This window comes from Lepisosteus oculatus, chromosome 15 (genome assembly GCF_040954835.1).
Source record: "Lepisosteus oculatus isolate fLepOcu1 chromosome 15, fLepOcu1.hap2, whole genome shotgun sequence".
Taxonomy (NCBI): Eukaryota; Metazoa; Chordata; class Actinopteri; order Semionotiformes; family Lepisosteidae; genus Lepisosteus; species Lepisosteus oculatus.
Genome location: NC_090710.1, coordinates 1,447,712 through 1,471,015, shown reverse-complemented (window position 1 = coordinate 1,471,015; position 23,304 = coordinate 1,447,712). Strand labels below are relative to the sequence as shown.

At 37.0% G+C, this 23,304-nt stretch overlaps 2 protein-coding genes across 3 annotated transcripts in view; one reads left to right on the top strand and one right to left on the bottom strand.

Annotated features, from left to right (window-relative positions):
• Nucleotides 1–270: 270 nt before the first annotated feature.
• Nucleotides 271–14,898, top strand: LOC107079424 (interferon gamma receptor 2-like). Of its 2 annotated transcripts, none has more exons than XM_015363592.2 (8): nucleotides 271–651; nucleotides 1,643–1,777; nucleotides 2,618–2,741; nucleotides 4,257–4,438; nucleotides 5,650–5,795; nucleotides 6,270–6,420; nucleotides 7,395–7,552; nucleotides 10,121–14,898. In XM_015363592.2, the coding sequence occupies exons 2-8, from the start codon at nucleotides 1,723–1,725 to the stop codon at nucleotides 10,220–10,222; spliced, it is 918 nt and encodes a 305-aa protein (XP_015219078.2). In that variant the 5' UTR covers nucleotides 271–651; nucleotides 1,643–1,722; the 3' UTR covers nucleotides 10,223–14,898. The 2 variants fall into 2 exon arrangements, with proteins under 2 accessions (XP_015219078.2, XP_015219076.2); XM_015363590.2 differs by having other exon boundaries at nucleotides 4,254–4,438.
• Nucleotides 14,899–15,513: 615 nt separating this feature from the next.
• Nucleotides 15,514–23,304, bottom strand: part of LOC102691760 (transmembrane protein 50B) — a 35,551-nt gene continuing 27,760 nt past the window's right edge. Inside the window, exons 4-7 of the mRNA XM_006638961.3 lie at nucleotides 22,881–22,948; nucleotides 21,956–22,048; nucleotides 19,639–19,696; nucleotides 15,514–19,185 (exon numbers count right to left, since the gene is read on the bottom strand). Of these exons, the coding sequence (XP_006639024.1) occupies nucleotides 19,140–19,185; nucleotides 19,639–19,696; nucleotides 21,956–22,048; nucleotides 22,881–22,948 (265 nt within the window). The 3' untranslated portion in view covers nucleotides 15,514–19,139. The remainder of the gene's footprint in view (nucleotides 19,186–19,638; nucleotides 19,697–21,955; nucleotides 22,049–22,880; nucleotides 22,949–23,304) is intronic.

Below are 23,304 nucleotides of genomic sequence, written 5' to 3'. Positions count from 1 at the left end.
GGATGACTGCAGTTTCAGAGCTGGTACAGGGGAAAGGCTTGGGCAACAGCAAGTGGTAGGGCTTGGAGGGATTCTTATTGTGCAAATCCAGCCCTGGCATTCACTTGCATGGATTGCAAGGACAATCACCCTTTTAAGAACATTTGTAATATAGTAGAGATTGCATTACTTGTTATAGTGTGTACTTAGTGTAAGAGGTTTATTGTGAAACAAAGTTTATTTGGTTAAAGAAAAGTACCTCTGATCCACATTCTGTCTTATCAGTCTGAGAGTCTGCTGCAGAGGTAACATGAGTTGCGAATGAACAATAACGTGAATGTATATGAAACAAAAAATGTAAAAAAACGAAGAAGCTCACGTGTAGGAGTTTACCGCACCTAGCTAGGGGGAAAAAGTGAGTCTTCAGGCATGTGTGATACTAAAGCTGATCACTGCAGTGCTGGACTGCACAGAAGAGAGCAGGAATAAGTGGCTTTGCTGAGTCTCGGGAAGCAGCAACAAACCTTGAAGCAAAACACAAGATAACTTATTTTGTTTCCAGAGAGACATTGATGCAAGAGATAAAGGCATGGAGTTTATTTTTCTGTGCGAGGATGCACTATAAAACCTTTAACGCGGAAGGCCTCCGCTTGCCTTTCAAGGGACAACAAGGTATGGTGACGTTATCATTTGTAAAACTTGTATAACTGGTTGCTTCTACTGTATGTACCAGTATATAAATTAGATAGGAAAACTCATAATTTCATCAATTTAAGTTTACCATGCTGAGGCGATGACCTTTGTTTTTAATAAAACGCTTTGGGAATTTTAAAGCCTTTAGGATATATTTTGGCTATTGTTTTTGACGTCTTTTTCTGAGACCAATAATGAAAGTACTTGAACCAATATATTGGTATAAAAGCTACTTGATTTACAGTAGTTTTCCACTGTAATGTTTTAACTTTTTACACGTTACATTTAATGAAAGATATTATCTTAGTATTTGTTTAATCCGCAAAAACTATCAAAATAATTTCAAAACTATAATTTCTTGTAAAAAGAAACTGCAACTAAACCTTACCGAATTTGTTAATACCTGTAAAATACATTTGGTTTTAAATCTGTTGTTCTTTCTATTTCGGTCGTGCCATTCTCACACTTTCTCCACTGAAACCACACCAGCATCGATTTGTGAACTGTGGAAATAACCTCACAGCAAACCGCTGTATTTACGAACACATGGTACTGCGAGAGTAACAACAGATTAACACGATTTGAAACATAGTGGCTTACTCTACACCAGACTAAAAATAAACATAGTTAACGTAACTACAGATAGATTTGATACTTCTTAAAAACATTTTTCGAAGTTTTGGATTTGTGTCATGTAGTTACGCGATAATTATTTTTTATAAACTACTGATATGATTCAGGGATTTTCTTCCCGTGAAATGAGAACACCCAAACTGTTTTTGAAAATACAAGTGAGAGCAAAGATCAGATATGCGCTAAAGCACGTCAGCACATTCTTTCCTGTTTTTAATCTGACAACGTATCTCTAAAGCAAAAAGGACCTATTGTGTATTACACTGCTGATTTCGTGTCACCCGTAGAAAGCTCTTAGACTCTCAGGGGTTAATAATAAATGTCACTTCGTGGATAGGAGGAGACTGGCGCTGGAAGTGATGAAAGAATCAAGATGGAGATCCAGGAAAATAATTACCGTTGAGGAAAGAATGAAAAATGGATTTGAAACACGTTTTAACGCTGATGTTTGTTTGCCAAGTGATCCATAGAGGTAAGATTGTTGTCTTGTTTGGTGTAGCTCATTCCTAGTGGGTCTCGAACTGTATTCATGTATGTAATGTGACGCTGTTGAGATCAACTCTTCGTGTGATTAACATCCACAGGCTGAATAAAAAGCGATCTCGAAATTCATTTGTAGTCCACAAGTAATGTAAGTGTTCGGGTCAGAAACGGGAAATTCAGGTTACAGTTTATTATGTGAATTTCACAATGCAAAAAACGAGTGTAAGTTAAATTTATGCGAAACTGTACACGAAAGTAATTTACTAATGATTTAGACCTTGCTAAATGCCTTTTGAGATTTGGACACTAGACTAGAATAATGTGGCCCAGTGTATTCTGGGTTAGAAAGATTCAGTTCTGTTTTAGCTGACCTGCGTTAATCTAAAATAAATTAAAATAGAAGTTTCTAATATTTTTAGGTCATCATATTTCCTTATGGTTTGTGTTTTCAATCACAGCAGTAAGAATAACAAGCATTGAAATCTGGATTTGAAACATACTTTATAACTGTCATAGATACCTAGAATGGAAAGCAAACTAGTCCCATTAATGTAAGGTAGAGCTAAAAACAGCTATAGAAAGTTTGCTGCTATGAACTGTTTACCAACAATTAAACTTTTAGAGGACCTTTGTCCTCGATGCAGAGTACTCAGACCTTCAGCCTGAAAATCACTGCAGGATTAAAATTACAAACCTGTCTCTTTATAAGACAAAAATGGATCTGAATATAAAGTAGATTTTTAAGTGTTTTTTTTCAGTAGTCTTGTTTTCATGTGATATTTTTCGTGATATTTATGGCATGAAGTCCTGATATATTTTCCTTTAAAAGGCCTTTCGGTGTTGGTGGCACCTGATAATGTTACCATCATATCAAAAAACCTGTTGAGCATTCTGTACTGGAGCCCAGTCACTGCTGAAAATTGGACAGTCCATTACAGAGTGCAGTACAAGCTGTAAGTAAGGAGTCTTAAAATGTGTTTTAAAACTGATATAACTCTTTAACTTTTGTGTGATATCTTACTAAATATATAGTATCTTTCTCTGATTACTTTACCATTGAAATTGTTTTGTAAAATGATGAACACAATACCTGTCTATGAGTACAGACATCAGTAAACACTAGTGAATTTTTCAACATACGACCTACAACTTTAATATTTTATTTATATACCTTTTCCAAATCCCATTTTGTATTAGAAAAGGAAGTGAGAACTGAATTACTTACTGTCCAAATAAAATGTCTGTTGTGAATCCATTTCTCAGTTCAAGTTCTTTGGTTTATTGGTAAAACTAACTGGTTCCTATGAATCCTCTGTCCAGTCATGTTATCAAGTTTGATGAAGATGTGAAAAAACATCTGAATTTGAGTATTACGTATATCAGTCTTATCTATACATCCATTTTGTAACCACATCATGCAATTCAGATTCGCAGGGGAGCCAGAGCCTACCTTGGTAGGCTATGGGCCCAAGACTGGGTACGCCCTGGGTGGGACTCCAGTCCATCACAGGGCACACACAGACACTCTCACCCCAGGGCCAGTTCTCCTAGAAGCCACTTAACCTACTAGTACAGTATGTATGTCTTTGGACTGTGGGAGGAAATGGGTACATCCTGAGGAAACCCACAGACTCCGCACAGAGAGCATCCCAGGTCTAGAATTGACCCAGAGCCCCAGTTTTTGCGAGGCAGCAATGCGCCAAAATGGCACCCTATGTGCCACCCTTTGTAGATATCATCAGTATGATATCTAAAAAATAATGTATTCACACTGTTCAGATATATGCATAGACTGTAAGGATTTTGAAAATAAATGCTTTAGAGCAATGTTTAATTTCATGAAGTGACTTAGCTATAAATATACTTTCTAGTAGGGTAAAAAATATTAAAATGTAAAGCAGTTAAGGCAAATATATTTGTTCAAAATAATGTTTACCTTTCATTTTGTATATTTATAAAACTGTTGGGATTTTTCAAAGATTGGACAGATGCTACTGATTCGTACATTACTGATTATTGTATGTCTACTTTTTATTTGCTAAATTAATTCTTGTTACACTGTATAGGCACATGTATTTACAACTTTAAAAACACTATTGAAACAGTGACTATTCTACAAATCTAATTCCATTTTAACCCAATTACAAATGTAATTCCAATCAATGGAATGGATTGTAAACAACCTGGCTGGGTAACGTGTTCCAGACACCCAAACCCTTTGTGACTTCTTTTGTCAGTCCAAATTAAACTTTACACTTATTATATGTGAGGAAACATCTGCCTGGGTCAACTCATTTACTAACAATGTACTATTTTGAATGTTAATATTAAGCTTATATCCTAATACACTGATCATGCAATAAAAAAGGACACTCTTGCCAAAAACCTCAGAAACAGTTGAGCCATTCAGTATCAGTCCTAGGTCTGTGCCCCATGCACTCATGCTTGTTCTCCATTTTGTTCAGCAGTTCACATGATAACAAATGGAGCTGGACAGATATTGAAACATGCAATCCAACAAACAAGACAGAGTGCAACTTCACGTCTGCCATCAGGGCCTCATTCACAGTAAACCTGCGTGTACGGGCGGAAAGTGGCACTGACCTCTCTTCCTGGAGTGAAACAGAGTCATTCTGTGCTTTGAATGAAAGTATGAACCTTTTTCTGTACTCAACCTTAATAATTTTTGCATCTCATTGCAAATGATGTGGTGTTATCTTCCCTGTTATTGGTTCCTTTGCCCCTTGTAGTGAAGCTGAAATTATAGGTTGAGTTCCTGTAGTGCAGCTACTGTATGTTCTCTGGCATTTGTTGTAATTTGTCATTGTGCTGAGATGGCAGATTGATTCTACTGCTCAAATATAAAATTCTTCTTATTGATTTGATGCTTTAAAACATGCACTTGGTTTTAAGGCACAAGATCTTGTACAGGTAGGTGAAGCCTGGACAGAATTGTTATTTTTTCCAAGTTAATCAAGTTCATGTAATTAGGCCAAGGAAGTGATGTGAGGGTTAAGGAGCTTGCAGCACTCCCTGGACTGAGGTTCAGAAAGCATATCTACATATCTACAACTGAGCATAACACTAGACCAATTCAACACTACCAATTTAATGAGATCAAAAACCCTACAACCCATGGGAATTGGAGTTCGGAACCCTGCGATTGAAACTGTGAAACTATTGTTCTGTGAAAGGTTTACTTGAAGTGATAATTTGCAAATGTAGAAACCCTTTCATGTCATGTTTTTATGAACTTCTGGCTTTACTACACTGTAAAAAGGTTATTTTTCAGTTGCTGTCTAATATTCTCTGTGCACTCTCAGCTTTCTTTGTTCTTGTAGGCTGTAAGATGTACCTATTGTACTTACACCTATTTTTGCTGGTTCACTTGTAGTACTGTATATTCTCTTCTATATCAGAAAAAAGGAATAGTCAGTGAAGACATACATTTTGGAGTATCAATAATATGGTGTTTCATTCAAATTTTGCATAAAGACTATATGCAAAGTCTAGTTAGAAATCATTTTTCACTTCTAGGGAGCTGCTGAATTAGAACAAATATTACCGCTGCTCACTTTCTTGTACATGTTTGGAATCATTATTTGTGACCTGCTGGTCCAGTATTGGGATCTTCAAAGTTTATCGCTAGGATCTTTTCAATTCTGAAAGGTTGATGATGAGATCTTTAAGGTTCTTGTAAATTCTTGGTAAACATTTATTTAGTGGATATGTGGGCAAAGTAAAGAAATTTGTCTTACAAAACTGATATATATATATACGTACAGATGTCAACGTTTTTCTCAGTACAGCTTAAGATATATAAGATACTGATGTACTAAGTTTGTTTTTCTCCTCCCACAGCTGTGATTGGGCCACCCAATGTCAATCTCATCCCTGGAAAACGTGCTATGACTGTTGTAGCATCTGTACCTCCTTCACTTAAGAATGAGTACAAAGACCATCTGAAATACAGTGTTGTCAGTTTCAAGAAAGATGACCCGATGAAGGTGACTTATAGGATGGACTTATGTTTTGAATCTCAGCTGTGCTAAATTTCTGAAAAAGTGATTAGGAGGGCACAGGGAACACTAAATTGTTAACTGTGTGAGCTCATTTAATTCATTGGGAATCTACATGACTATTCAGTAGGATGAGTCAATGAGCTCAATAAGTAATCAATAAGCTATAAATAAGTTCAAATGAACATTTAAAACTAGTCGAATTAGTGTGTGTTTGATATGAAAACTGTGCCAGCTGTTTTGGCTGTGCCTGAATATCTATTTTCTCTTGGTACATTTTAAATATGTGCTCAAGTCTTGTCTACTTTCAGCTAGATAATTTTGCAAAGGTTTATACTGGTAGAATCCTTGAGAAAAGTGTATTTAGTCAAAGTTTAATCAGGCTTATTTTACCTTTATGTAGTACATCTTGTAAAATATGAAGTGGTCTGTAGTAATTGGTTGATTATTTTGACTCTATAGAAAGTTGGTTTTCGCCTTCAGAAGTCTCCAATTCTCTTTGAAGACCTTGTTCCTTGGACAAGATACTGTGTTAATGTGTCTATTGTGATTTCTAAGTTTACTGAGCTAAAGACTGTACCAAAAAAAGAATGTACAGACATCCTTGAAGACGGTAAGTCCTTGTTTTCTTGCTGTTACTGTTACTTTTTAAATGGGATCATCTTCCAGTAGGAGGTTTACACACTTTTTTCCCGTTGCTCATCAAGCATGCCTTACCGTTAAATATATTTTGGTTTCTTTTGTCATTGTAGTTGCATAAATTGCATATCCTGTTTTGCAAGTTAAAAAGATCTTTCAACAACTGTAATCAAGGTTGTAGAGAAAGACATTACATTTGATCCCTCTGGATGTTTAGAGCTGAAGTTATCAGAAGAAACCACTTTCAGACTGTGACTCAAATTCATACATGAGGTGGATTAACCTTTCAGGGTATATTTGCGTTCCTTCAGTGTTTCAATTTACGGCTTATGGCTGTGTTTACAGTTTGGTCAATGTGACACTCAATTCAAACTCTCAGTCTAAGAGAGGATACTCATTGACTGAGGTTGGAAGAAGCAGTACTGTACTTTTCATCATTTGTTTTATTTTTTAAATTGGAATTTGTTTTTCACTTAATCAGAGGCAAATATTTGCTTAAATTCTGTTCATTTTCATAGTTCTGTTATCACTTTATGTCCCTAAATCTCCTCAATGCAGGGTAGGCAGAACATCAGGGGTCACATTCTCCCATCCAGTAGGACACTTTGATATCTGTAGTACTTGTGATAAGCCTCACACTTTCTGTGATTTAACAGCTGTCCCATCCTGAGCTGTGGTCCTTGGATGGATTCTGGTCATTAGTTTACCTTAAGGTTTTAATTAAATAACTGAGCCCATAAATTCCTAATTGTTATAAAGTGAATATAGAAATAAATAAATGTAGTATATTGAAAACCAGAAATCATTTTATCCTTGGAGGATTTGAACTGAGGAAATCTCAAAATGTATCATTCAATAACCATTGTTACTTGAAAAGAAATATTGGAAGGTTAAAAGTCACCTGCATTGAACCAGACATTAATTACTCCTTTCTCTTCCTACCTTTAGAGGAGACAAAATCTATAAAGCTACTTGTGATCTCAGTTCTGATTCCAATTGGGGTCATTGCAATGGTGATTGGATGTTTATTCCTTGTGAAGAAAAACTATGGACACATCAAGCACCTTCTGTTACCAGTCTGGGAGGTTCCAAATCATATTCAACAGGTACAGGCCATTCTTCCTGCATCACTACATTACAAAAATGACTCTCACACCATGGGTGTAGCATCTGAAATTCTAGGAGACATATGGCACAGGTGCTTTGCTGTGCATACTGGCTGACCATAATATAATGAATTCACAAGGTACTGGAAGAGCCTAGACCCTTCTGTCCTTCTGATATGTTTGGCTAAGAGTAGCAGTGTCTCTAGTTAAACTGTGTTTCTAATATTTTTGCCTATTTTTGGGAATGTTTTTGTGAGTGTACAGTTTAAACATTTTAATGTGTTTGACCTGCAATTCTGTCATTTAAGATAAAGTAGTCCAGGTGGGTAGCTGGGTCAGTATGCGTAGGCTGCAAAGGAACAAGTAATAGGTTTATTCCAAGGTGCAAAGAAAAGAAAGAAAACACAATGTTTCGGCTGTGGAGCCTTCTTAACACCCGAAAAAGGCTCCACAGCCGAAAACGTTGTTTTCTTTCTTCTCCTTTCAGCATGGAATAAACCTATTACTTGTTCTCATATAAGATAAAGATTGCAAAGGAACAAGGTCTATTCCATGCTGAAAAAAAGAAGTATGAAAACACAACGTTTCGGCCGTGGTGCCTTCTTCAGGTGTGACACCCGAAATTTAACACCTGAATAAGGCTCTACGGCCGAAACGCAAAATTATTCTTGTTCTGCTGCTGAACAAAAATGCTTAGTGTTGTTATGCTGCACCAAACGGTAATGGCAAATTCATAAGAGTTGAGGTAACAACACTAGGATCGTGGTTAAATGTTGTTTGGCTTGTACAGTCTGGCTTCCTTAAAGACACTCTTTATTTTGATAGGTTAAGCAGTTTCTGTATGTAAAGTACTATGAAATATCAATTGAACTGCGCTTATAAACACATATAAGTAATTATTAATAATAATTATTAACAGGAAGTAAATGGTATTGATGCATTTGATCCCAATCACAAATGACTAAATGTGCCCTTTAATTGTGTATCAAATAATTGTGGGATGCAGAAAGTTGAGAAACACTAGGATACAGTGCATTAAAATTTAATAGCTTAAGACAGTATACCTAAACTTTGACGTCCTTGATTTTGCCAGGTGTCTAGGATTTAAACACTTGGTCTTTCTTTAACTGCAAAATTAAAAACAATATTCTATTAGTGTATGTAACATTTCATTTATGTTGCAGTAGTAACATGTTGAAAGTCCTTTAGAGAGCAGTGCCTTGTTAACAATAAAAACAGACTGTCCTGGCCACAATACATAGAATACTAACAAATCCTGTAAATCAGGGCTGGGCAGGAGAACAGTTAAATATAATTAAGAAACTAATTTAAATGAAGGATACATTAAGCCTAACACATAAGGCTGGCCAAGGAAGCATTTAATTAAGAGACGTTTTGTTTTGCTATTTTAAAAAATCAATGAGGGAAGATTTTATAAATCAGGAGGCTACGAGCCTATTTAGCTTTGCTAAAGATGTCTGTATATCCTTCAGTAGTGGGGGGTCTTTCCAAAGCTTTCAGCTTTCAGTTTCCAATACAGATTGTTCTAATGTGTTCTGAAAACCCCCTCTGGAAAGGCCATTCCTTGCCTACACTGTGCCCTGTGGGATTCCCCTGTTCAACAGAGATTATTTACACACACACTTGTATATACTGATGGAAAAAAGAAAAGCAACATTTCTGGAATGAGAGTACTAGTTATAGCTTACGTACTTTCACAAAAAGTTGTCATTTTGTTTTAAGCCCTCTGACCAGCAATATAACTTGTGCAGTGAGGCATTGCAATTTGCCAATCACACTGCAAGAAAAAGGCCACACTTAGTCAGTTTTCTGTGCGTTCCATAATGCCTCAAATGTCACCAGAAGCAAGGGAGAGGGCCATTGGCATGCTGCAGGCAGGCATGTCATGTCCCAGTGTTGCCAGACTCTGTGGAGTAAGCCGCTCCACTGTGTCCCGACTGAAAAGAAGATGTCCGCAGACCAGCAACACAGATGACCGTCCAAGATCCAGTCCCCCTCGAATGACCACACCAGAGCAGGACCAACACATCAGACTGGTCCAGCTGAGAGATCATTTCAGATCTGCCACCCATACTGCTGCTGAAACTGCCAGTTGACACAATGCCCACATCAGTGACAAGACAGTGAGGCTCCATGCTGCTGGCCTTAGAGCAAGACGTCCTGTCAGAGGCCCTCTGCTCACACCTCCTAGAAGTCACACCCGACTGGCTTGGGCCAGACAGAGGCTGGGATGGACTCGTCAGCAGTGGCATCAGGTCCTCTTCACGGATGAGTCACTCCTCAGCCTGTTCCACACAGACGGGATGGCCAGAGTGTGGAGGAGGAGCTGTTGCGTTTCTTTTTTCCATCAGTGTATATATAGCCAAGCACATACTCATGACAATCAGGGAAGCAAGCCTGGTGTTAGCTTTCCTTTGAGGTGTACTTTTAGAACTTTGGTATTTATTACTCTGTGCAAAATTAAAGTTTCATTCAAGTAAATGTAATTTGTGTGAGTGCAGCAACTTCAAATCAGCCTGTTGTTCTCTCTTCTGTCTCTCTGTGCAGTTCCTTGCGGAGCCAAGCTATGAATTCTGCGAGATGCCATTAAGCAGCTATAGCCGTGAAGAGCCATGTGACACAATAACAGTTCTTTTGGAAATAGATTAGAATTACTATTACTTCAGACGCTGAGGGGGATAAGCAGAAGAGACTTAACAACATTGGGTGCTGGTATGCTTCAAAAATGAACACCACTGGCACACTATGGCAAAACTTGGATGTGAATCTTCTTTACCAACTTGACCAACATCAGCTCTTTGTGGAGTGCACATAACATTACAAACCCCTTATAACCTTCAGCTGCTTTCCTTTATAAGAAGGCCTCCCTGGTTCTGGGATAATGGCAGATTTATTAACATCAGCATATTAAAAGCAAAAGAATGAGTCATAAAGGTTTTTCAGCATACCAGAGGAGTCAATAATTTTGTAAAGACATGCTGGTAAACTCAACTGCCATTGAGTTCATCCCTTTCTTCTCTCACTTTGACTAAGCTATTACTTATGTAATCATGGCAGCACTTGCAGTAATATGGACTGGTGGGTTTTCGTGCCAGTTTTGTCCAAGCTGGGGGACTAAACGAATGTAAGTAAAATGGCATGTGCCTTTGGTATGATGAACACAAGGGAAAATGGAAAAACAATTTTACAGGATACAGGTTTTTGATATGGTAGCATGTGAGGAATATCAGGAAAAGTCTGTCCAAGTGTTTTTGCTAAACAAGGATGTCAGTCAGTGGGAAATAAAGGAGGCTCCAATGTTCCAAGCACGTTCTACCTTCAGTGTTACAGGAAGAGACTTAAAATCTTAAGAGATGTGGATAATTAAACCGAGGTACAAATTTGATACTCCAAATAATGTCTCGGTATTATTTTGTGTTTATTTGGATTTCAGCACCCAGATAAGTAACATGGGGTAAACACGAGTCTCTTGTTTCTAGTCTTTCTCGTGTGACTTCATGGGCTAACATCTAACAAAATAAGAGAGGGGCATCTTGTTTTTTGCTTTGGCTTAATTTGGATCACAAACAATTTGGATATTTGAATTGAAGAGGAGAAGCACCTAGAACTTGATATGTGAGGAATTTTTTTAAACTGAGGAGTGATATTTCAAGACAATTTTATTTCAAGACTTTGGAAGCAATCAGCTTGACCAGGAGTTCTTCTTATATTCAAGAGATTATGGATTTTTTTTTTGTTTGAAGACCAAGGAATATCAATGTTCAGACATCGCTAAGTGTATTTTACCTTTTGTTTTATTTTTTATTGTACCTTAGTACAAAGTATTCTGAAATACTGTACATACCTTGTAACTTGTTTTTCTTACAAAAACACTCAGAATCATACTTTGAAACAGACACTGACGTAACTGTAAGTCGTGTCTTGTACTTTAAAGCACTATTGTCATTTTATATTGCTGATTTTACAATTAGAGAGTGAACATTTAAAAAGTATGTTTTTGTAGGTGAAATGTTTTAAGTTAAAACACTGAGCTGGGATCAAGGTGTGACTGGCCTATTTCTCAGGTGCACTTTAGGAATGTAATGCAAAAGGAAGGCTTGTGTGTTGAACTTTTTGTTGAGCTATACAAGGGATTTAAAATTGAAATTGAGAGAAATTGCAATAAACCTTCTGGGGAACTGAAAGCAAAAACCTGCTTTGGGGAAGTTCAAGTCCTGTACAAAACCTACATTGGGGAAAAAAAATATTTAAACATGTAAAGGCTTTTGGATATCTAGTGTAGCAATAACATGTATGATTTGTATGAGAGTGAATTGATTATCTGTGGCATGTTGTATTGTGGTTAGAGGGGGATGATAACCAGTTAAGGTTGCCATCTGGCCCTGGGTCATCTGGGTCATTTTCAAAACAGGCTGGATCCCTAAAAAGAGGCTCTGTGCCTCTGAAGTGAAACAAAATAACACCTAAAGTTGGCAGTTTCTTGATTTGACACTTGATAACTATGCAGTACTAGAGATAAAAGCAAGAACCCTTATCTTGAAGATTTTGTATTTACCCTTATTTCCTTTATTAGTGTGTGTTTCGTTTGACCACTTTTCTAAATAACCACATTCTCCAAATTCGCACAGATTGTGCAAGATGTAGCGCATCAGCTGTATGCATCAGCTGAGTGGAGGATGTGTTGGTTCACAAGCCAAATAATTTCATTCCAGTCTGTTTACAGTGGCTATCAAATGTATTCACCCTCTTGGACTTTTTAACATTTTATTGTGTGTTATGGAATCATAATGTATTTAACTGTGAGGTTTTGTTATTGATTGACAGAAAACTCTTTAATGTCAAAATGAAAACAAAATTCTACAGATCCTCCTAAATTAATTATAAATATAAAATGGAAAATAATTGATTATTAAGGATTTTGAGGCATATTTGGTAGAAATTGTCGTAGGTTTTATTGAATAAGTTTGTTGAATACTTATGCAATCATTTATTTTCTGTTTTATATTTATAATTACAGTAATTTAGGAGCATCTGTAGAACTTTGTTATCACTTTGACATTATAGTGTTTTGTGCCAATCAAAGGCAAAAAATCCATTATGATTCTATATTGTAACAGTAAAATATGAAAAAGTCCAAGGCAGTGCATACTTTGATATCCACTGTATGTTATGGTCATTTGTTTCACTTAACATAAGTCAGGGATCTCAGAACTAGGTCCTGTAGAACCAGTGTCTTCAGGTTCTTGTTCTATCCTGAGTAGACAATTAACCTATTTATTACACATGTATCATTTTAAGGCCTTCAATTAAAGTACAGTTACCTATAAAACACCTCAGAGTCTAGTTATGTAGTACAGTTGTAATTTTATGCAGTTAAATAAAGATTAATTACGTAACAGAGCCTGGGTGGAACAGAATCCTAACTCATCAAGCCCTCCATGGCCTGAACGTCATATCCCGAAGTAAGGCCTGTCTGAGCTCTGTACTGATTTAAGGCAGGGCTGCAACTCTAGCTCCAGGCTTTATTGAAAGCAATTTTATTGTATATGGGGGAAAAAATGGGGCTGGTGTTTGCTTCCCTAAAATCACATGATGCCAGCAGAGATAGGTTATTACTATACAGCTTCTGTTAATTTTTTAACATTAACACTGAACACTCCTGTATTATTATTAGGTTTTACACAGATCTATTAATAGAAATATTCATTTTCAGGATACAAGAATAATTTATGATTCAATTGATTTCATTCTGGGGGCAATTTTAAGCAATTACTAATTTTTCTAATCTTGCTCTTGCAAGACATACAGGCCATCTTTTGGTGGTCACGCCAACATTGGAGAAAGATACCATCTAGTTGTGTACAAAGAATTCTAAATATCTTGGATTGTTTTTATTTTTCACAATGGTTGTTTTCCCCAGTGTGGTATTCAGTTATTTTTTTCCTAGTGAAATGCTTTCTTATTGTGAAAACATATTTGTTCTCTAAGAAGTTATTTTAAGTTTGAAGTATATGAGAAACTTGGGAACATTTGGAAATACTTTTATTTTGGGCTATTGTAATATCAAGAGCAATCCAGTTTTCTTTCTGTTTGCTCTTGCTTCCTGAATTTGTTGTTTGGGTTTTTAAAATGGAACATTTGCAAGTTTTTTTTCCTTTTGGATATCTCTCTCCCTCTTCATTTGAGAGACAGACCTATGCAAGTGCTACAGACTTGCCACTTTTACCTGCGTGGTAAGAAGGAAGAAGGACTGTTTTAACTTACAGTTGTACTTTTGTGTTTCACTCGCCTACGTGTATACTCGCCAACTGCTCTGGCCTTATACAATACTGTCATCTAGCCTGTCTTGCATGGTCGCCAATTTCCAGCAGTCCAGTGGTAGCTTAGACCAAAGACTTTTTTGACAATCTACTTTATTTTTATTGTCCTTAGAGCCCAGCAGAAAATAAGAAAATATAAAAATGTACAGAGTGAAGAATATCTAAATCAGCATCTACTGTGTAATTCAGAGCACCTTAGAATTCAGTAAAGCAAAGAAGTACAAGGTCATGATACTACCAGGAAATGGGGTGTCTGTTCATATTTAATATTTTTATAATATAATACATTTGTCTTTTATAATAGCAGTCTGAGGTTAGGGAATTTGTACAAAACACCAACAATAAACACTAAAAATATCCTAAGGGTGTGCTAAGATGCATGTGTATAAAATAATTTTTCCACACCACAGTTTAAAACCAGACAAATCTTGACGCATTACGCACCACTGCTTGAAGAATCCTGCTCACATTAAGTTAGCGATGTGAGCGGTAGCTTAGCCCGCATTTGGAGTGAGACACTCCAGAGCCCTTTACACAGGACAGTTTTGGCTGGTGCTGTGGCTCCAAATAAATTAAACACAGGAGGATATCCTTGCAGGACATACCAGTCCACCATATCTCATGGTAATCTGAAAAAGTCTCTTCCATCCTTGTATTTACAAAAATAAGAGGATACACTCAATAAAGAATTCCATAAGTATGATAAACTATGGTAACCATGACCACAAAGTCAAAATTTACTTTAAGCTTTTTTAGGTCTAAAGCATCAATGTTGGTCAGGGCAGAATGGACCAAACATACAATGTTTCATAATCTGATGGTTTAGGGTACCTATAAAACCTACTGGCCACTCTGTGACAGGACTTGGTTGTCTCTCGCTATCACAGTTCTCTGGATAAAATCATTTACCCCTGTGACTCGATATTGCACTGAGGGGAAGCTGAGAGGTACTTTTCCGTGTCTTTTTCAAATAAAAATATTTTCTTGGGTGCAATAGCCTATTAACGCTGTTTCTGTGTTTTAATCTATGTGAGTGAAAATAAATGTTAACTGTACTATTGTTACTGAAGAACTGCCACACATAAATGCTGAGTGGTGAGGTGCATCAGCATACCTTGGTAGCAAAGTAACAATTAAAGGTAAATTCCCCACAGAGATGTTTCAAGGGGTTAAGTGTTACAGCCTTGCTATAATGAGGGAGGGGGGGGTGTACGTACTTTCCCCAGGGCCCACATTTGAACATTTCTGTTCTCATTTCTACACATTAAGCTTTTTCTCACTAGGAATCAGCTTGCATAGTAGGAGTGTAAATCTCAAATTGCTGTAAGGCTAACAACTGAATTTTACATGTTAACACATTTACTGTGCAACACTACAATGAAATTAATTTTGATACAGACAATTTTCACTTTCACAATTAAGAATTGCTTTGCAATTAAGGAGATCTATACATTTAAAAACCCAAAAAACAAAAAGTTAATTCAGTCCTCATTTATGCATTGGTTCAATCATATTTGACAATAGTTTATTTACTATTAGTAAAAATAAACACATTAACACAGTTTTGCTTGAGATAAAATTATACTACTTCAAATTAAAGAGGGCAGAACAAAAACAAAGTTACTCCTGGTTATTATTTTATTTTAAATTTACATAGCTATCACAAACCCATTCGTGTTCACAGCATTAATAGTTACTACTGGATATTGAGGTGAACTGAGGATAAAAGAATATTTTTTCAATACAACAACCAGGTGACAAGGCTACTCTTGCCCCGGTGTGGTTAGTGCATTGAGTACAAGTGGTGGTGAAAAAAGTTCATCTTTGAAAATACACAGGAAAATGAAGTGCACTATCGCTAGTACTAATAATAGCGCTATTAACTCACTACACCTTTCCAGCGAAGACACTTAGTGCTCTTGTCCGTATTAAAGACGTTATACCCCAGCACCTCTGGACTCCCACCCGATAAGAAGCCACACACACTCGCCTGTCAGAAAAGTGAATTGCAACATAGTGCCAACAAACAGTGAGATTTCCCAGTGCGAAACAGGGAGATGGCATATTTTAAAGAGGGCACACATTTATACATTTGGCAATTGTAACATTGTTACAGCTATGGGCAGCCTTATTGAAGGGCAGGATGATCCTCAGTTTGCTAGGGCACAGCTGCCAGAGAGAGCCGACATGATCAGTAGAAGAACACCCCAGGGGTGTGACGTCTTAAGGCAGATATTAAATTTGTCCAATCAGCTAATTAGGGAGGCACTGCAGCCCTCCTGGGTAAGAGGTTCGACACACCAGCCCCTGAAGAAATCCAGTGCAGGAAATGTTTACATGATTAAGACTACAAACCTTTCACTCAAATCTGTATCTCCTTTTGTCTATGATGTGTCTTTTGATACTCTGAAACTAAAAAACAGCAGTAATAAACAGGGTCTTCCCAAATTAATTTAATATTTTATTTTGCATCTAGCTTTTACTAGCTATAGCTTTATTTTCATGAACCTTTGCCTAAGTCTGGAATTCTGTTTTCTATGCAAAAACATTTGTCATATCATCTATCATCCAAGTGCAAGAATTGCAAAATCTTCCTTTGAAGTATTGAGTAGTTAAAAGATACAGCTAATGTCCAGAGTGACTTTGAAGACTTCATTTTCCTGAACTTTGGTTGTCTGGGGGTTATTAGTGTACACTTTGACCTTAAGGTGCCATTACAGAATACACCAGCTAGGACCAAACATCAGCAAGGTGTCTAGAAATCAAAAAACATGGGTGAGGTGAAAAAACAATTAATTTCTTAGACGATACCAACTCCACACATGTACAAACAGTTCAATAAAATATAATTAAATGAACACAGTGCCTGTCGTTTCCTGAAAACTGCACTTTCACCCTGTTTGAGAAATATTATCCCCTTTCCTCCAGCAAAAGAAGCAAGGGTGTCAAATTCAAAATACACCAAAAACCATTTCAAGTTAACTGCCACAATAATAAAATAATTACTTTGTTGCATTAAGCATTTTTCTGTATGCTTTAACTGTGTTGCTATGTACTATATCTGGGTGACTGAACAAACTTTGTAATTAATGTTGCATTGTGCACAACTGTCATATGTGGAATTATACTTTTATAGCATTACAAGACGAGGGATTTCTAAATGTATCACTCAATTTAAGATCACTTGCAAGAATTTTCAGGTGATGGCAAAGAGTTTTGGGGAATTTTATTTGCTGTGGATTGTTGATTTGAAGTTACAGGTCTTTGAGGTCTTTTCCTGTGTATACAGAATGTCTGAATTTGGCAAACCCCCCTTTTTAAGGTGTTGTGCTTTTTCTAATTCTGAGTCCAGGTGAAAGTGCTGGGAGCACCAAAAACTATCCCTCTCATATTCTAAACTGAAATATTAATTCAAATAATTTAAATATAGTGTGCAATTCTCTAAGAACAAAACCTTAATATCCACATAAAGCCAAGAATATAGGATCATCACTGTGAGAAGTGTAGAGTTTTACATGCCTGCAGAGAGGTATTGCATGTTTCCAGTTAATCCTATATAAGCAAGCAACAGGTGGAGCTGTACACAGGTCAAAAGCCCCTTGGTGGGGCCAAGTAATGCCAGTAAGAATTTTTTGGTATTAAATTGTCAAAAGAGTTTTCCCACAATGTCCTAACGGTAAGCTTAACTATTTTATCCTATTTATTACATTCACATTAATAATTAGGATTCATTTATGTCCTTCATGTTAATAATTGTTTGTTCCCTTCATATAAAAAATCAACTATCTCCTGGTAGCATTGTTTACCATGAATAAAAGTCAATCTGTTCTCTAAAGTCATGCCCAGGGACCTTGCTAGTCACTCTTATCCAAATTTCAAAGACCATTTTTATGATGTATAGATCATAATAATTGCTTACACTTACAGCACTTTTCTGGAGACTCCACTCAAAGCACATTACAGGTAATGGGGACTCCCATCCAATATGTAGATACAACTCTCTTGTGTACATTTGATGTAGTTTGCCTTTTTTTAACCATTTTTGTGCTTTGCCTGGCTATGGCATAGAGCAAATATGTGTAAAGTGGTTTTGTTACAGTACTATAAGCAGATTTTTAGGCATAGGATGTACAGAGTCAACTTGTGCCAGTCTTGGTTTGAAGCACTATATTGTTGCAGCAGCTCATCTGATATGCCACTGTGTCTCTGCACATTTCCCCTGTCAGACCTTCAGATGTTCCTTTACATTGTAAACTAACAGTTAACCAGCAAATCAAAATAACTCAGTTTGTCAGATCTGGACAATATAATGGCCTGAACCTTCTCAGACCAAAGTGTCTTATTTTAACACCAGGAAATTGCTTCCACAAATCTCCCGCCTGACAGTTAATCCACTTTAAAAAAAGGCTCTACCTTTTTAAAATGCATTCTTCTGAGAAAATGCTGTACAGCACACTAAACATTTAATATCACAGCTTTTCTTACAAAAAAATCTAAACCAAAAAAGTAAAATATAAAAAATTCAAAGCAAGCTCTTTGATTTCTGTCTCCATCCACAGCTTTGAACTATTTTGCGGGTGATAAACTCTATGCTGCTGATCTCCCAAGGATTGACATTCATTCATGGCAGTCATTGTGTAAAGGTTTTACACACGTTCCAGAAAGAGATTTTTTTATTTTCAGTGTATGCCTTTGGAGAAACTTATTTACGGCTATATTTCAGTAAAACGTGCTTGCTTTAAATTAAAGTGCAACCACCAGATGTAGACATACCTGACATACTGTGCTGCAAAACCTTTGACTCTGTACATATACATACATTTATAAAAAAAAGTACTTTACACAATAGAAAGGAACAGTGAAAAGTACAATGCAAATACAATAGAATTACAAGGGAAAACAACTTTTTTACACGCTTGTACTGGACAAAGGCATTTAAAATTTGACCCTCCTCACTGCATACAACTTACCTTTCAAGTTAAAGGATTATAAAACTGGTGGCTTTTTAAAACATTTGTTTCCAAAACACTCAAAGCCAAACAAGGCCTTCAGATCCTGAGAGGAATCCATGTTCACAATCTGACACAGGTGAAACAAGAGATGGTTGACACAGCTCACAAAGCATCTCATGGGCAATTCCAGTAAGTTAATTAGACGCTTTCTCTTGTAGCCCTGGGTTTCACTCGAAGTGAGGTTTGATTGCTGAAGGAAAGAGGTGTGCTTGGTGAATCACAGAAAGGGTGGGGCTATGCCCAGAGGTCTTCTGTTCTTCCAAACTTATAGATGAGAGTGCTGGAAAAGAGACGATCTGTCATTGATCAGTTGACTGACATTTGTTTTTGGACAGTGCTTTCCTCAGTGCAACCGCCACACAGTGCTCTGATGAATTAGTAAAACCTCAAACAATACACAAGAATACATATGTAAATATTAAAAATAAATTAAATGTAATCTAAAACAAAAAATAGGTTAGTATGATTTTAAATGGAAACAAAGTCTAAAAGATCTCAATGCTTTTGAAAGCCATAAAATGCTATTTAAATTTCTGTTTAGGAGGGATGAAACTGAAAATTACAAGACATTGCATTTTTTGAATGAATTACAAACACACCAGCACTACTAATGACACACGAGGACGGAAAGAAGCAGACAGGGGCACTAGAAAACCATGAACCAGCTGCAGGAACAGAACTAAAAAACAGTTAACCAGCAGCAGAAAGCAGTGAAAACAGCACCACATCTCACCTGAAGAATATCAGTGCGTTCTGAAAAAACACAGCGAGTCCAGGGTACACCTCTTTTTCTGCAATGAGAGACAAACCACACATTAATCTCAAAGCAGTCTGACTAGGATTTAGGGGGAAATGCCTTGTGCAGAAGTTGCAGAACCTGAAAGCTTCATCACATGTCCACTGGTTAAAGCATAATACAAGTAAGCCAGTGCTTTCCAATTCTATCCCGGGCCTCTTCTGCAAGTCTAGTTTCTTGCAACTTTTACATGAGAACTTTAAAATCATACCCCGAATATACCCCAATCTGTCCTATAAGAGTAAAGTGTGTGCAGTTTTTATAGACAGAGTGAAGGTATGTTAAAGAAGAAGAGTGGCAGTTATTGTAGAGGATTTCCTCACTTGGACACATTAAAGCTGTTATGCCCCTTACAGGTGACATCTTTAGTTCAACATACCCTACCATGAAAACAAAGCAAAACAGACCAAGCAATCAGGTGATATGAAAGGCAAGAGAAAATGCATGTCTCCTGAAAGATTAATTGGACAGGAAGAAGCACTGAAGCTCTCCCTGGGGCTCTGATATAAAAAAACAGATTAATCATATGTTCATTTAAATTTCCATAGCAAAGTGATTGTTTTCACTGCACCAAAGAAAGGGCAGGCTGTCTGCCACGGTGTGATAAGCGTGGCCACTCAAAGACTTGTATTGCTGGGGCCAAGTGGGCTGGAGCAGTGTTGCTGGCCCCAGGCAATACCCTATCTGCTGCCAGGCTCTGTGGAACAGGGACGCAGAGTTGGGGGGGGACTACAGTGGCTCAAGGGCCTGCCCCTTTGCCCCCATTGGCCCAAGTCCCCCTTTTTGCTTGTAGAAAAAAAGTCCAACATTTTTTTTCTGCCACATGAAGGTTCTGCTTCTGTATTTAGCATGAATTTCCCATACGGAAAAAAAAATTGGACCTAATTGATCTCATCCATGCATGCCTTCTGTCCGTTGTAAAAAGCGGAGAAAAAAGCAGCGATAGGCAACGTAGGCTACTACACCTGTGGAAGCCGTGTTAAACATTTTTGAACGGTGAGAAGATACACAAATATTTCAGTAGGACTGTGCAGAGGTAACATACCAAGGGTGTCATATTGAGCACTTATTGTTTAAGGAAGATTATTTTCATTCACCTATTCTAAGTTTGCAGACTGACGAACTTGCCATGTTATTGTCTGCATGGCTACTTAGCTAGCTTGAGACTTCTTTAAGAAAATTTAGTTAACTGAGTAGACAAAGCAGTCTTTTGTATATGATATAGACAGCTAACATACATATTCTTTGTTGTATATATATATATGGTTCAGTCACAGAAACAGGATAGTATGAATTCAGAAAAAAGGAGAAAAAAAGAGAAAGAATTAAGGGAGTCAGCTAAAGAGAGTACATTGCTTCATAACTAGGTCACAATTGGCAGAAGACAAACAGGTAAATGGTCACCAAAAAAGCCACTTCCTTAGGCTACATTCTACATACGCCTCAATAACAGCCAGTAATACTACTACACTACTACTACTACTAATAATAATAATAATAAAGTTTGGGTCACATCCAAACGTCCCGTAAAATTAAACAACACAGAAATACAGCAGGCACTGATTTGTATCCAGGATACTCTAATGTAACAAATCCTGCCCAGGAAAGTGTCATTTCTGCCCTTTTGAGCCACTGCCCACCAAAAGGTCTCTGCACGTCTCTGCTGTGGAGCTCTCTGCATTACAGTGAATGGCTGAGATAGTGGACATCTCACTACACGCTCCCCGGTGTAGTGTTTCGAGGCGGTGTAGGGCTCGAGTTCTGGCAATTTCAGATTGACAGGGTGTAAAACAAAAACTAACAAAATGGGAACTTCAGACTTAAACCTATCAAGCCACCCTGCTTCTTCCAGTTATTTTGTTGATTTGACTCAAGGATCAAGTTGCAGATAAGAATCAGATTACCCTGGATTAATTTCCCTGATTCAGCAGTTCTTTTTTAAATATTTAAATAAAATACTTGTTTAATAATAAATACACAGACTATTAAATAGAAATAGATCCAATGTGTGCCTGCAAAATGTTTTTAGTTTTATGTTAAGACAGACAAAAACTTTACTTAGACATCTGTTCTGAGCTCCACAGCAAAAAGAACTCACGTACAATACAGTATGTAGGACTGGCTATATTTTAGTATCTTATCAAGTGGAAAAGAACAATCCTCACATTGAGATCAAAATTTTTCAAGTTTCCAGACAGCCTAGTGTCAGACTGGTGGAAAATGAAATCTAACACCTAATTAAAAGGACACTTACTCTGAACAACGTATGCTCCAAAGAGAATCCACATGGAGGCAATGAGAGACCCAAACATCATCATGAAACCAATGAACAGCCAGATTCTTGCCCCTAGACAAAAAAAAAAATCTGGTTTCAGATTAATCCTTAAAAAATAAGATAAAAACACCAGATTTTTTTTCTTGACAATAAACAATAGTGTAATTTTATAAATGTGCACTTACATTTGGTTCAGACATCAAGAAACTCTAGGACACCTGACAAACCCACTGATACTGTCGTGCTAGTAATTTCACCACAGAAAGCCCAAGGTGTGAAGACTAAACCACAAAACGCTGAACTACTGTATCTTCAAGGACTACAGAGACAGCCTGTCATTAACCTTAAAAAATGGAGTCTATCTACTTCACTTACTTATTAGTATAACTACCCCCTGCCTTTTGTTTGCTTTATGAAATTCTTAGGATCAAAGTTTAATGATTAAAATAAATGTAGAGGTGAAGTGCAAGTGTTCAACCTGTACCACGGCCTACTATTTTAAAATGAAAAAATGCAATGGCTGATACACATTGTTCTTAGAGTACTTGGGAATTAACCCTTATTATACATTTACTATATAATATGTATATAATATATAATATAAAAATTTAATATGTAATAGTATTTTCTATTAACAGCCACTTGTATTTGTTCCATGAGCACAAAACACAAACCTCGTAGCCTGTAAACACATCACATCATGCTTTGTCAAATGTGTTACATTACAATTTCCATCAGCACACTATTAAGAAGTCCAGTGCTGACCTCAATCACACACAACACACATTATGCCTTAGGCAGAACCTGACAAAAATATCTACGTTTTTCAGGAGAGAGCTTCAACAAGGAACAGCCAGTGGTAAATTACACTCCATCCTGTCACAGCTTGCAGGCTGTTTCTTACCTGTTCTGCCGAAGCAGCCTTCACCATAGCTGTCCCCTCTCACCTGGCCATTGGACACTGCATTAATCCTGGAGAGACAAGTACTGTATGTTCAATAGGATGAAAAAATGCAACAGTGTTTAAGAAAATGTAAGATTTATGTTAAGAATGTAGATTTATGTTCCTTCAGATGATAAACCTTTTTTTCCTATCAAGATATAATATATATTATAATAATTATTTTACCCTACTGAGCTATTCTATATAATGAAGTTTAAGTAGGTAGCTGTGCCAGCATGCATAGGCTGCAAAGGAACGGGTAAAGGTTTATTCCATGCTGAAAGGAAAAGAAAAGAGACACTATGTTTTGGCTGTGGAGCCTTCTTCAGCTGAATGTTGCGTCTCTTTTCTTTCCCTTTCAGCTTGGAACAAACCTTTACCTGTT

Excerpts from the sequence above, each read along its gene's own strand:
- LOC107079424 (XM_015363590.2), top strand. The coding sequence starts at position 1,723 with ATGGATTTGAAACACGTTTTAACGCTGATGTTTGTTTGCCAAGTGATC. Across the intron at positions 1,778-2,617 it reads TTGCCAAGTGATCCATAGAG|GCCTTTCGGTGTTGGTGGCA; the intron begins GTAAGATTGTTG and ends TTCCTTTAAAAG. Across the intron at positions 5,796-6,269 it reads AGAAAGATGACCCGATGAAG|AAAGTTGGTTTTCGCCTTCA; the intron begins GTGACTTATAGG and ends TTGACTCTATAG.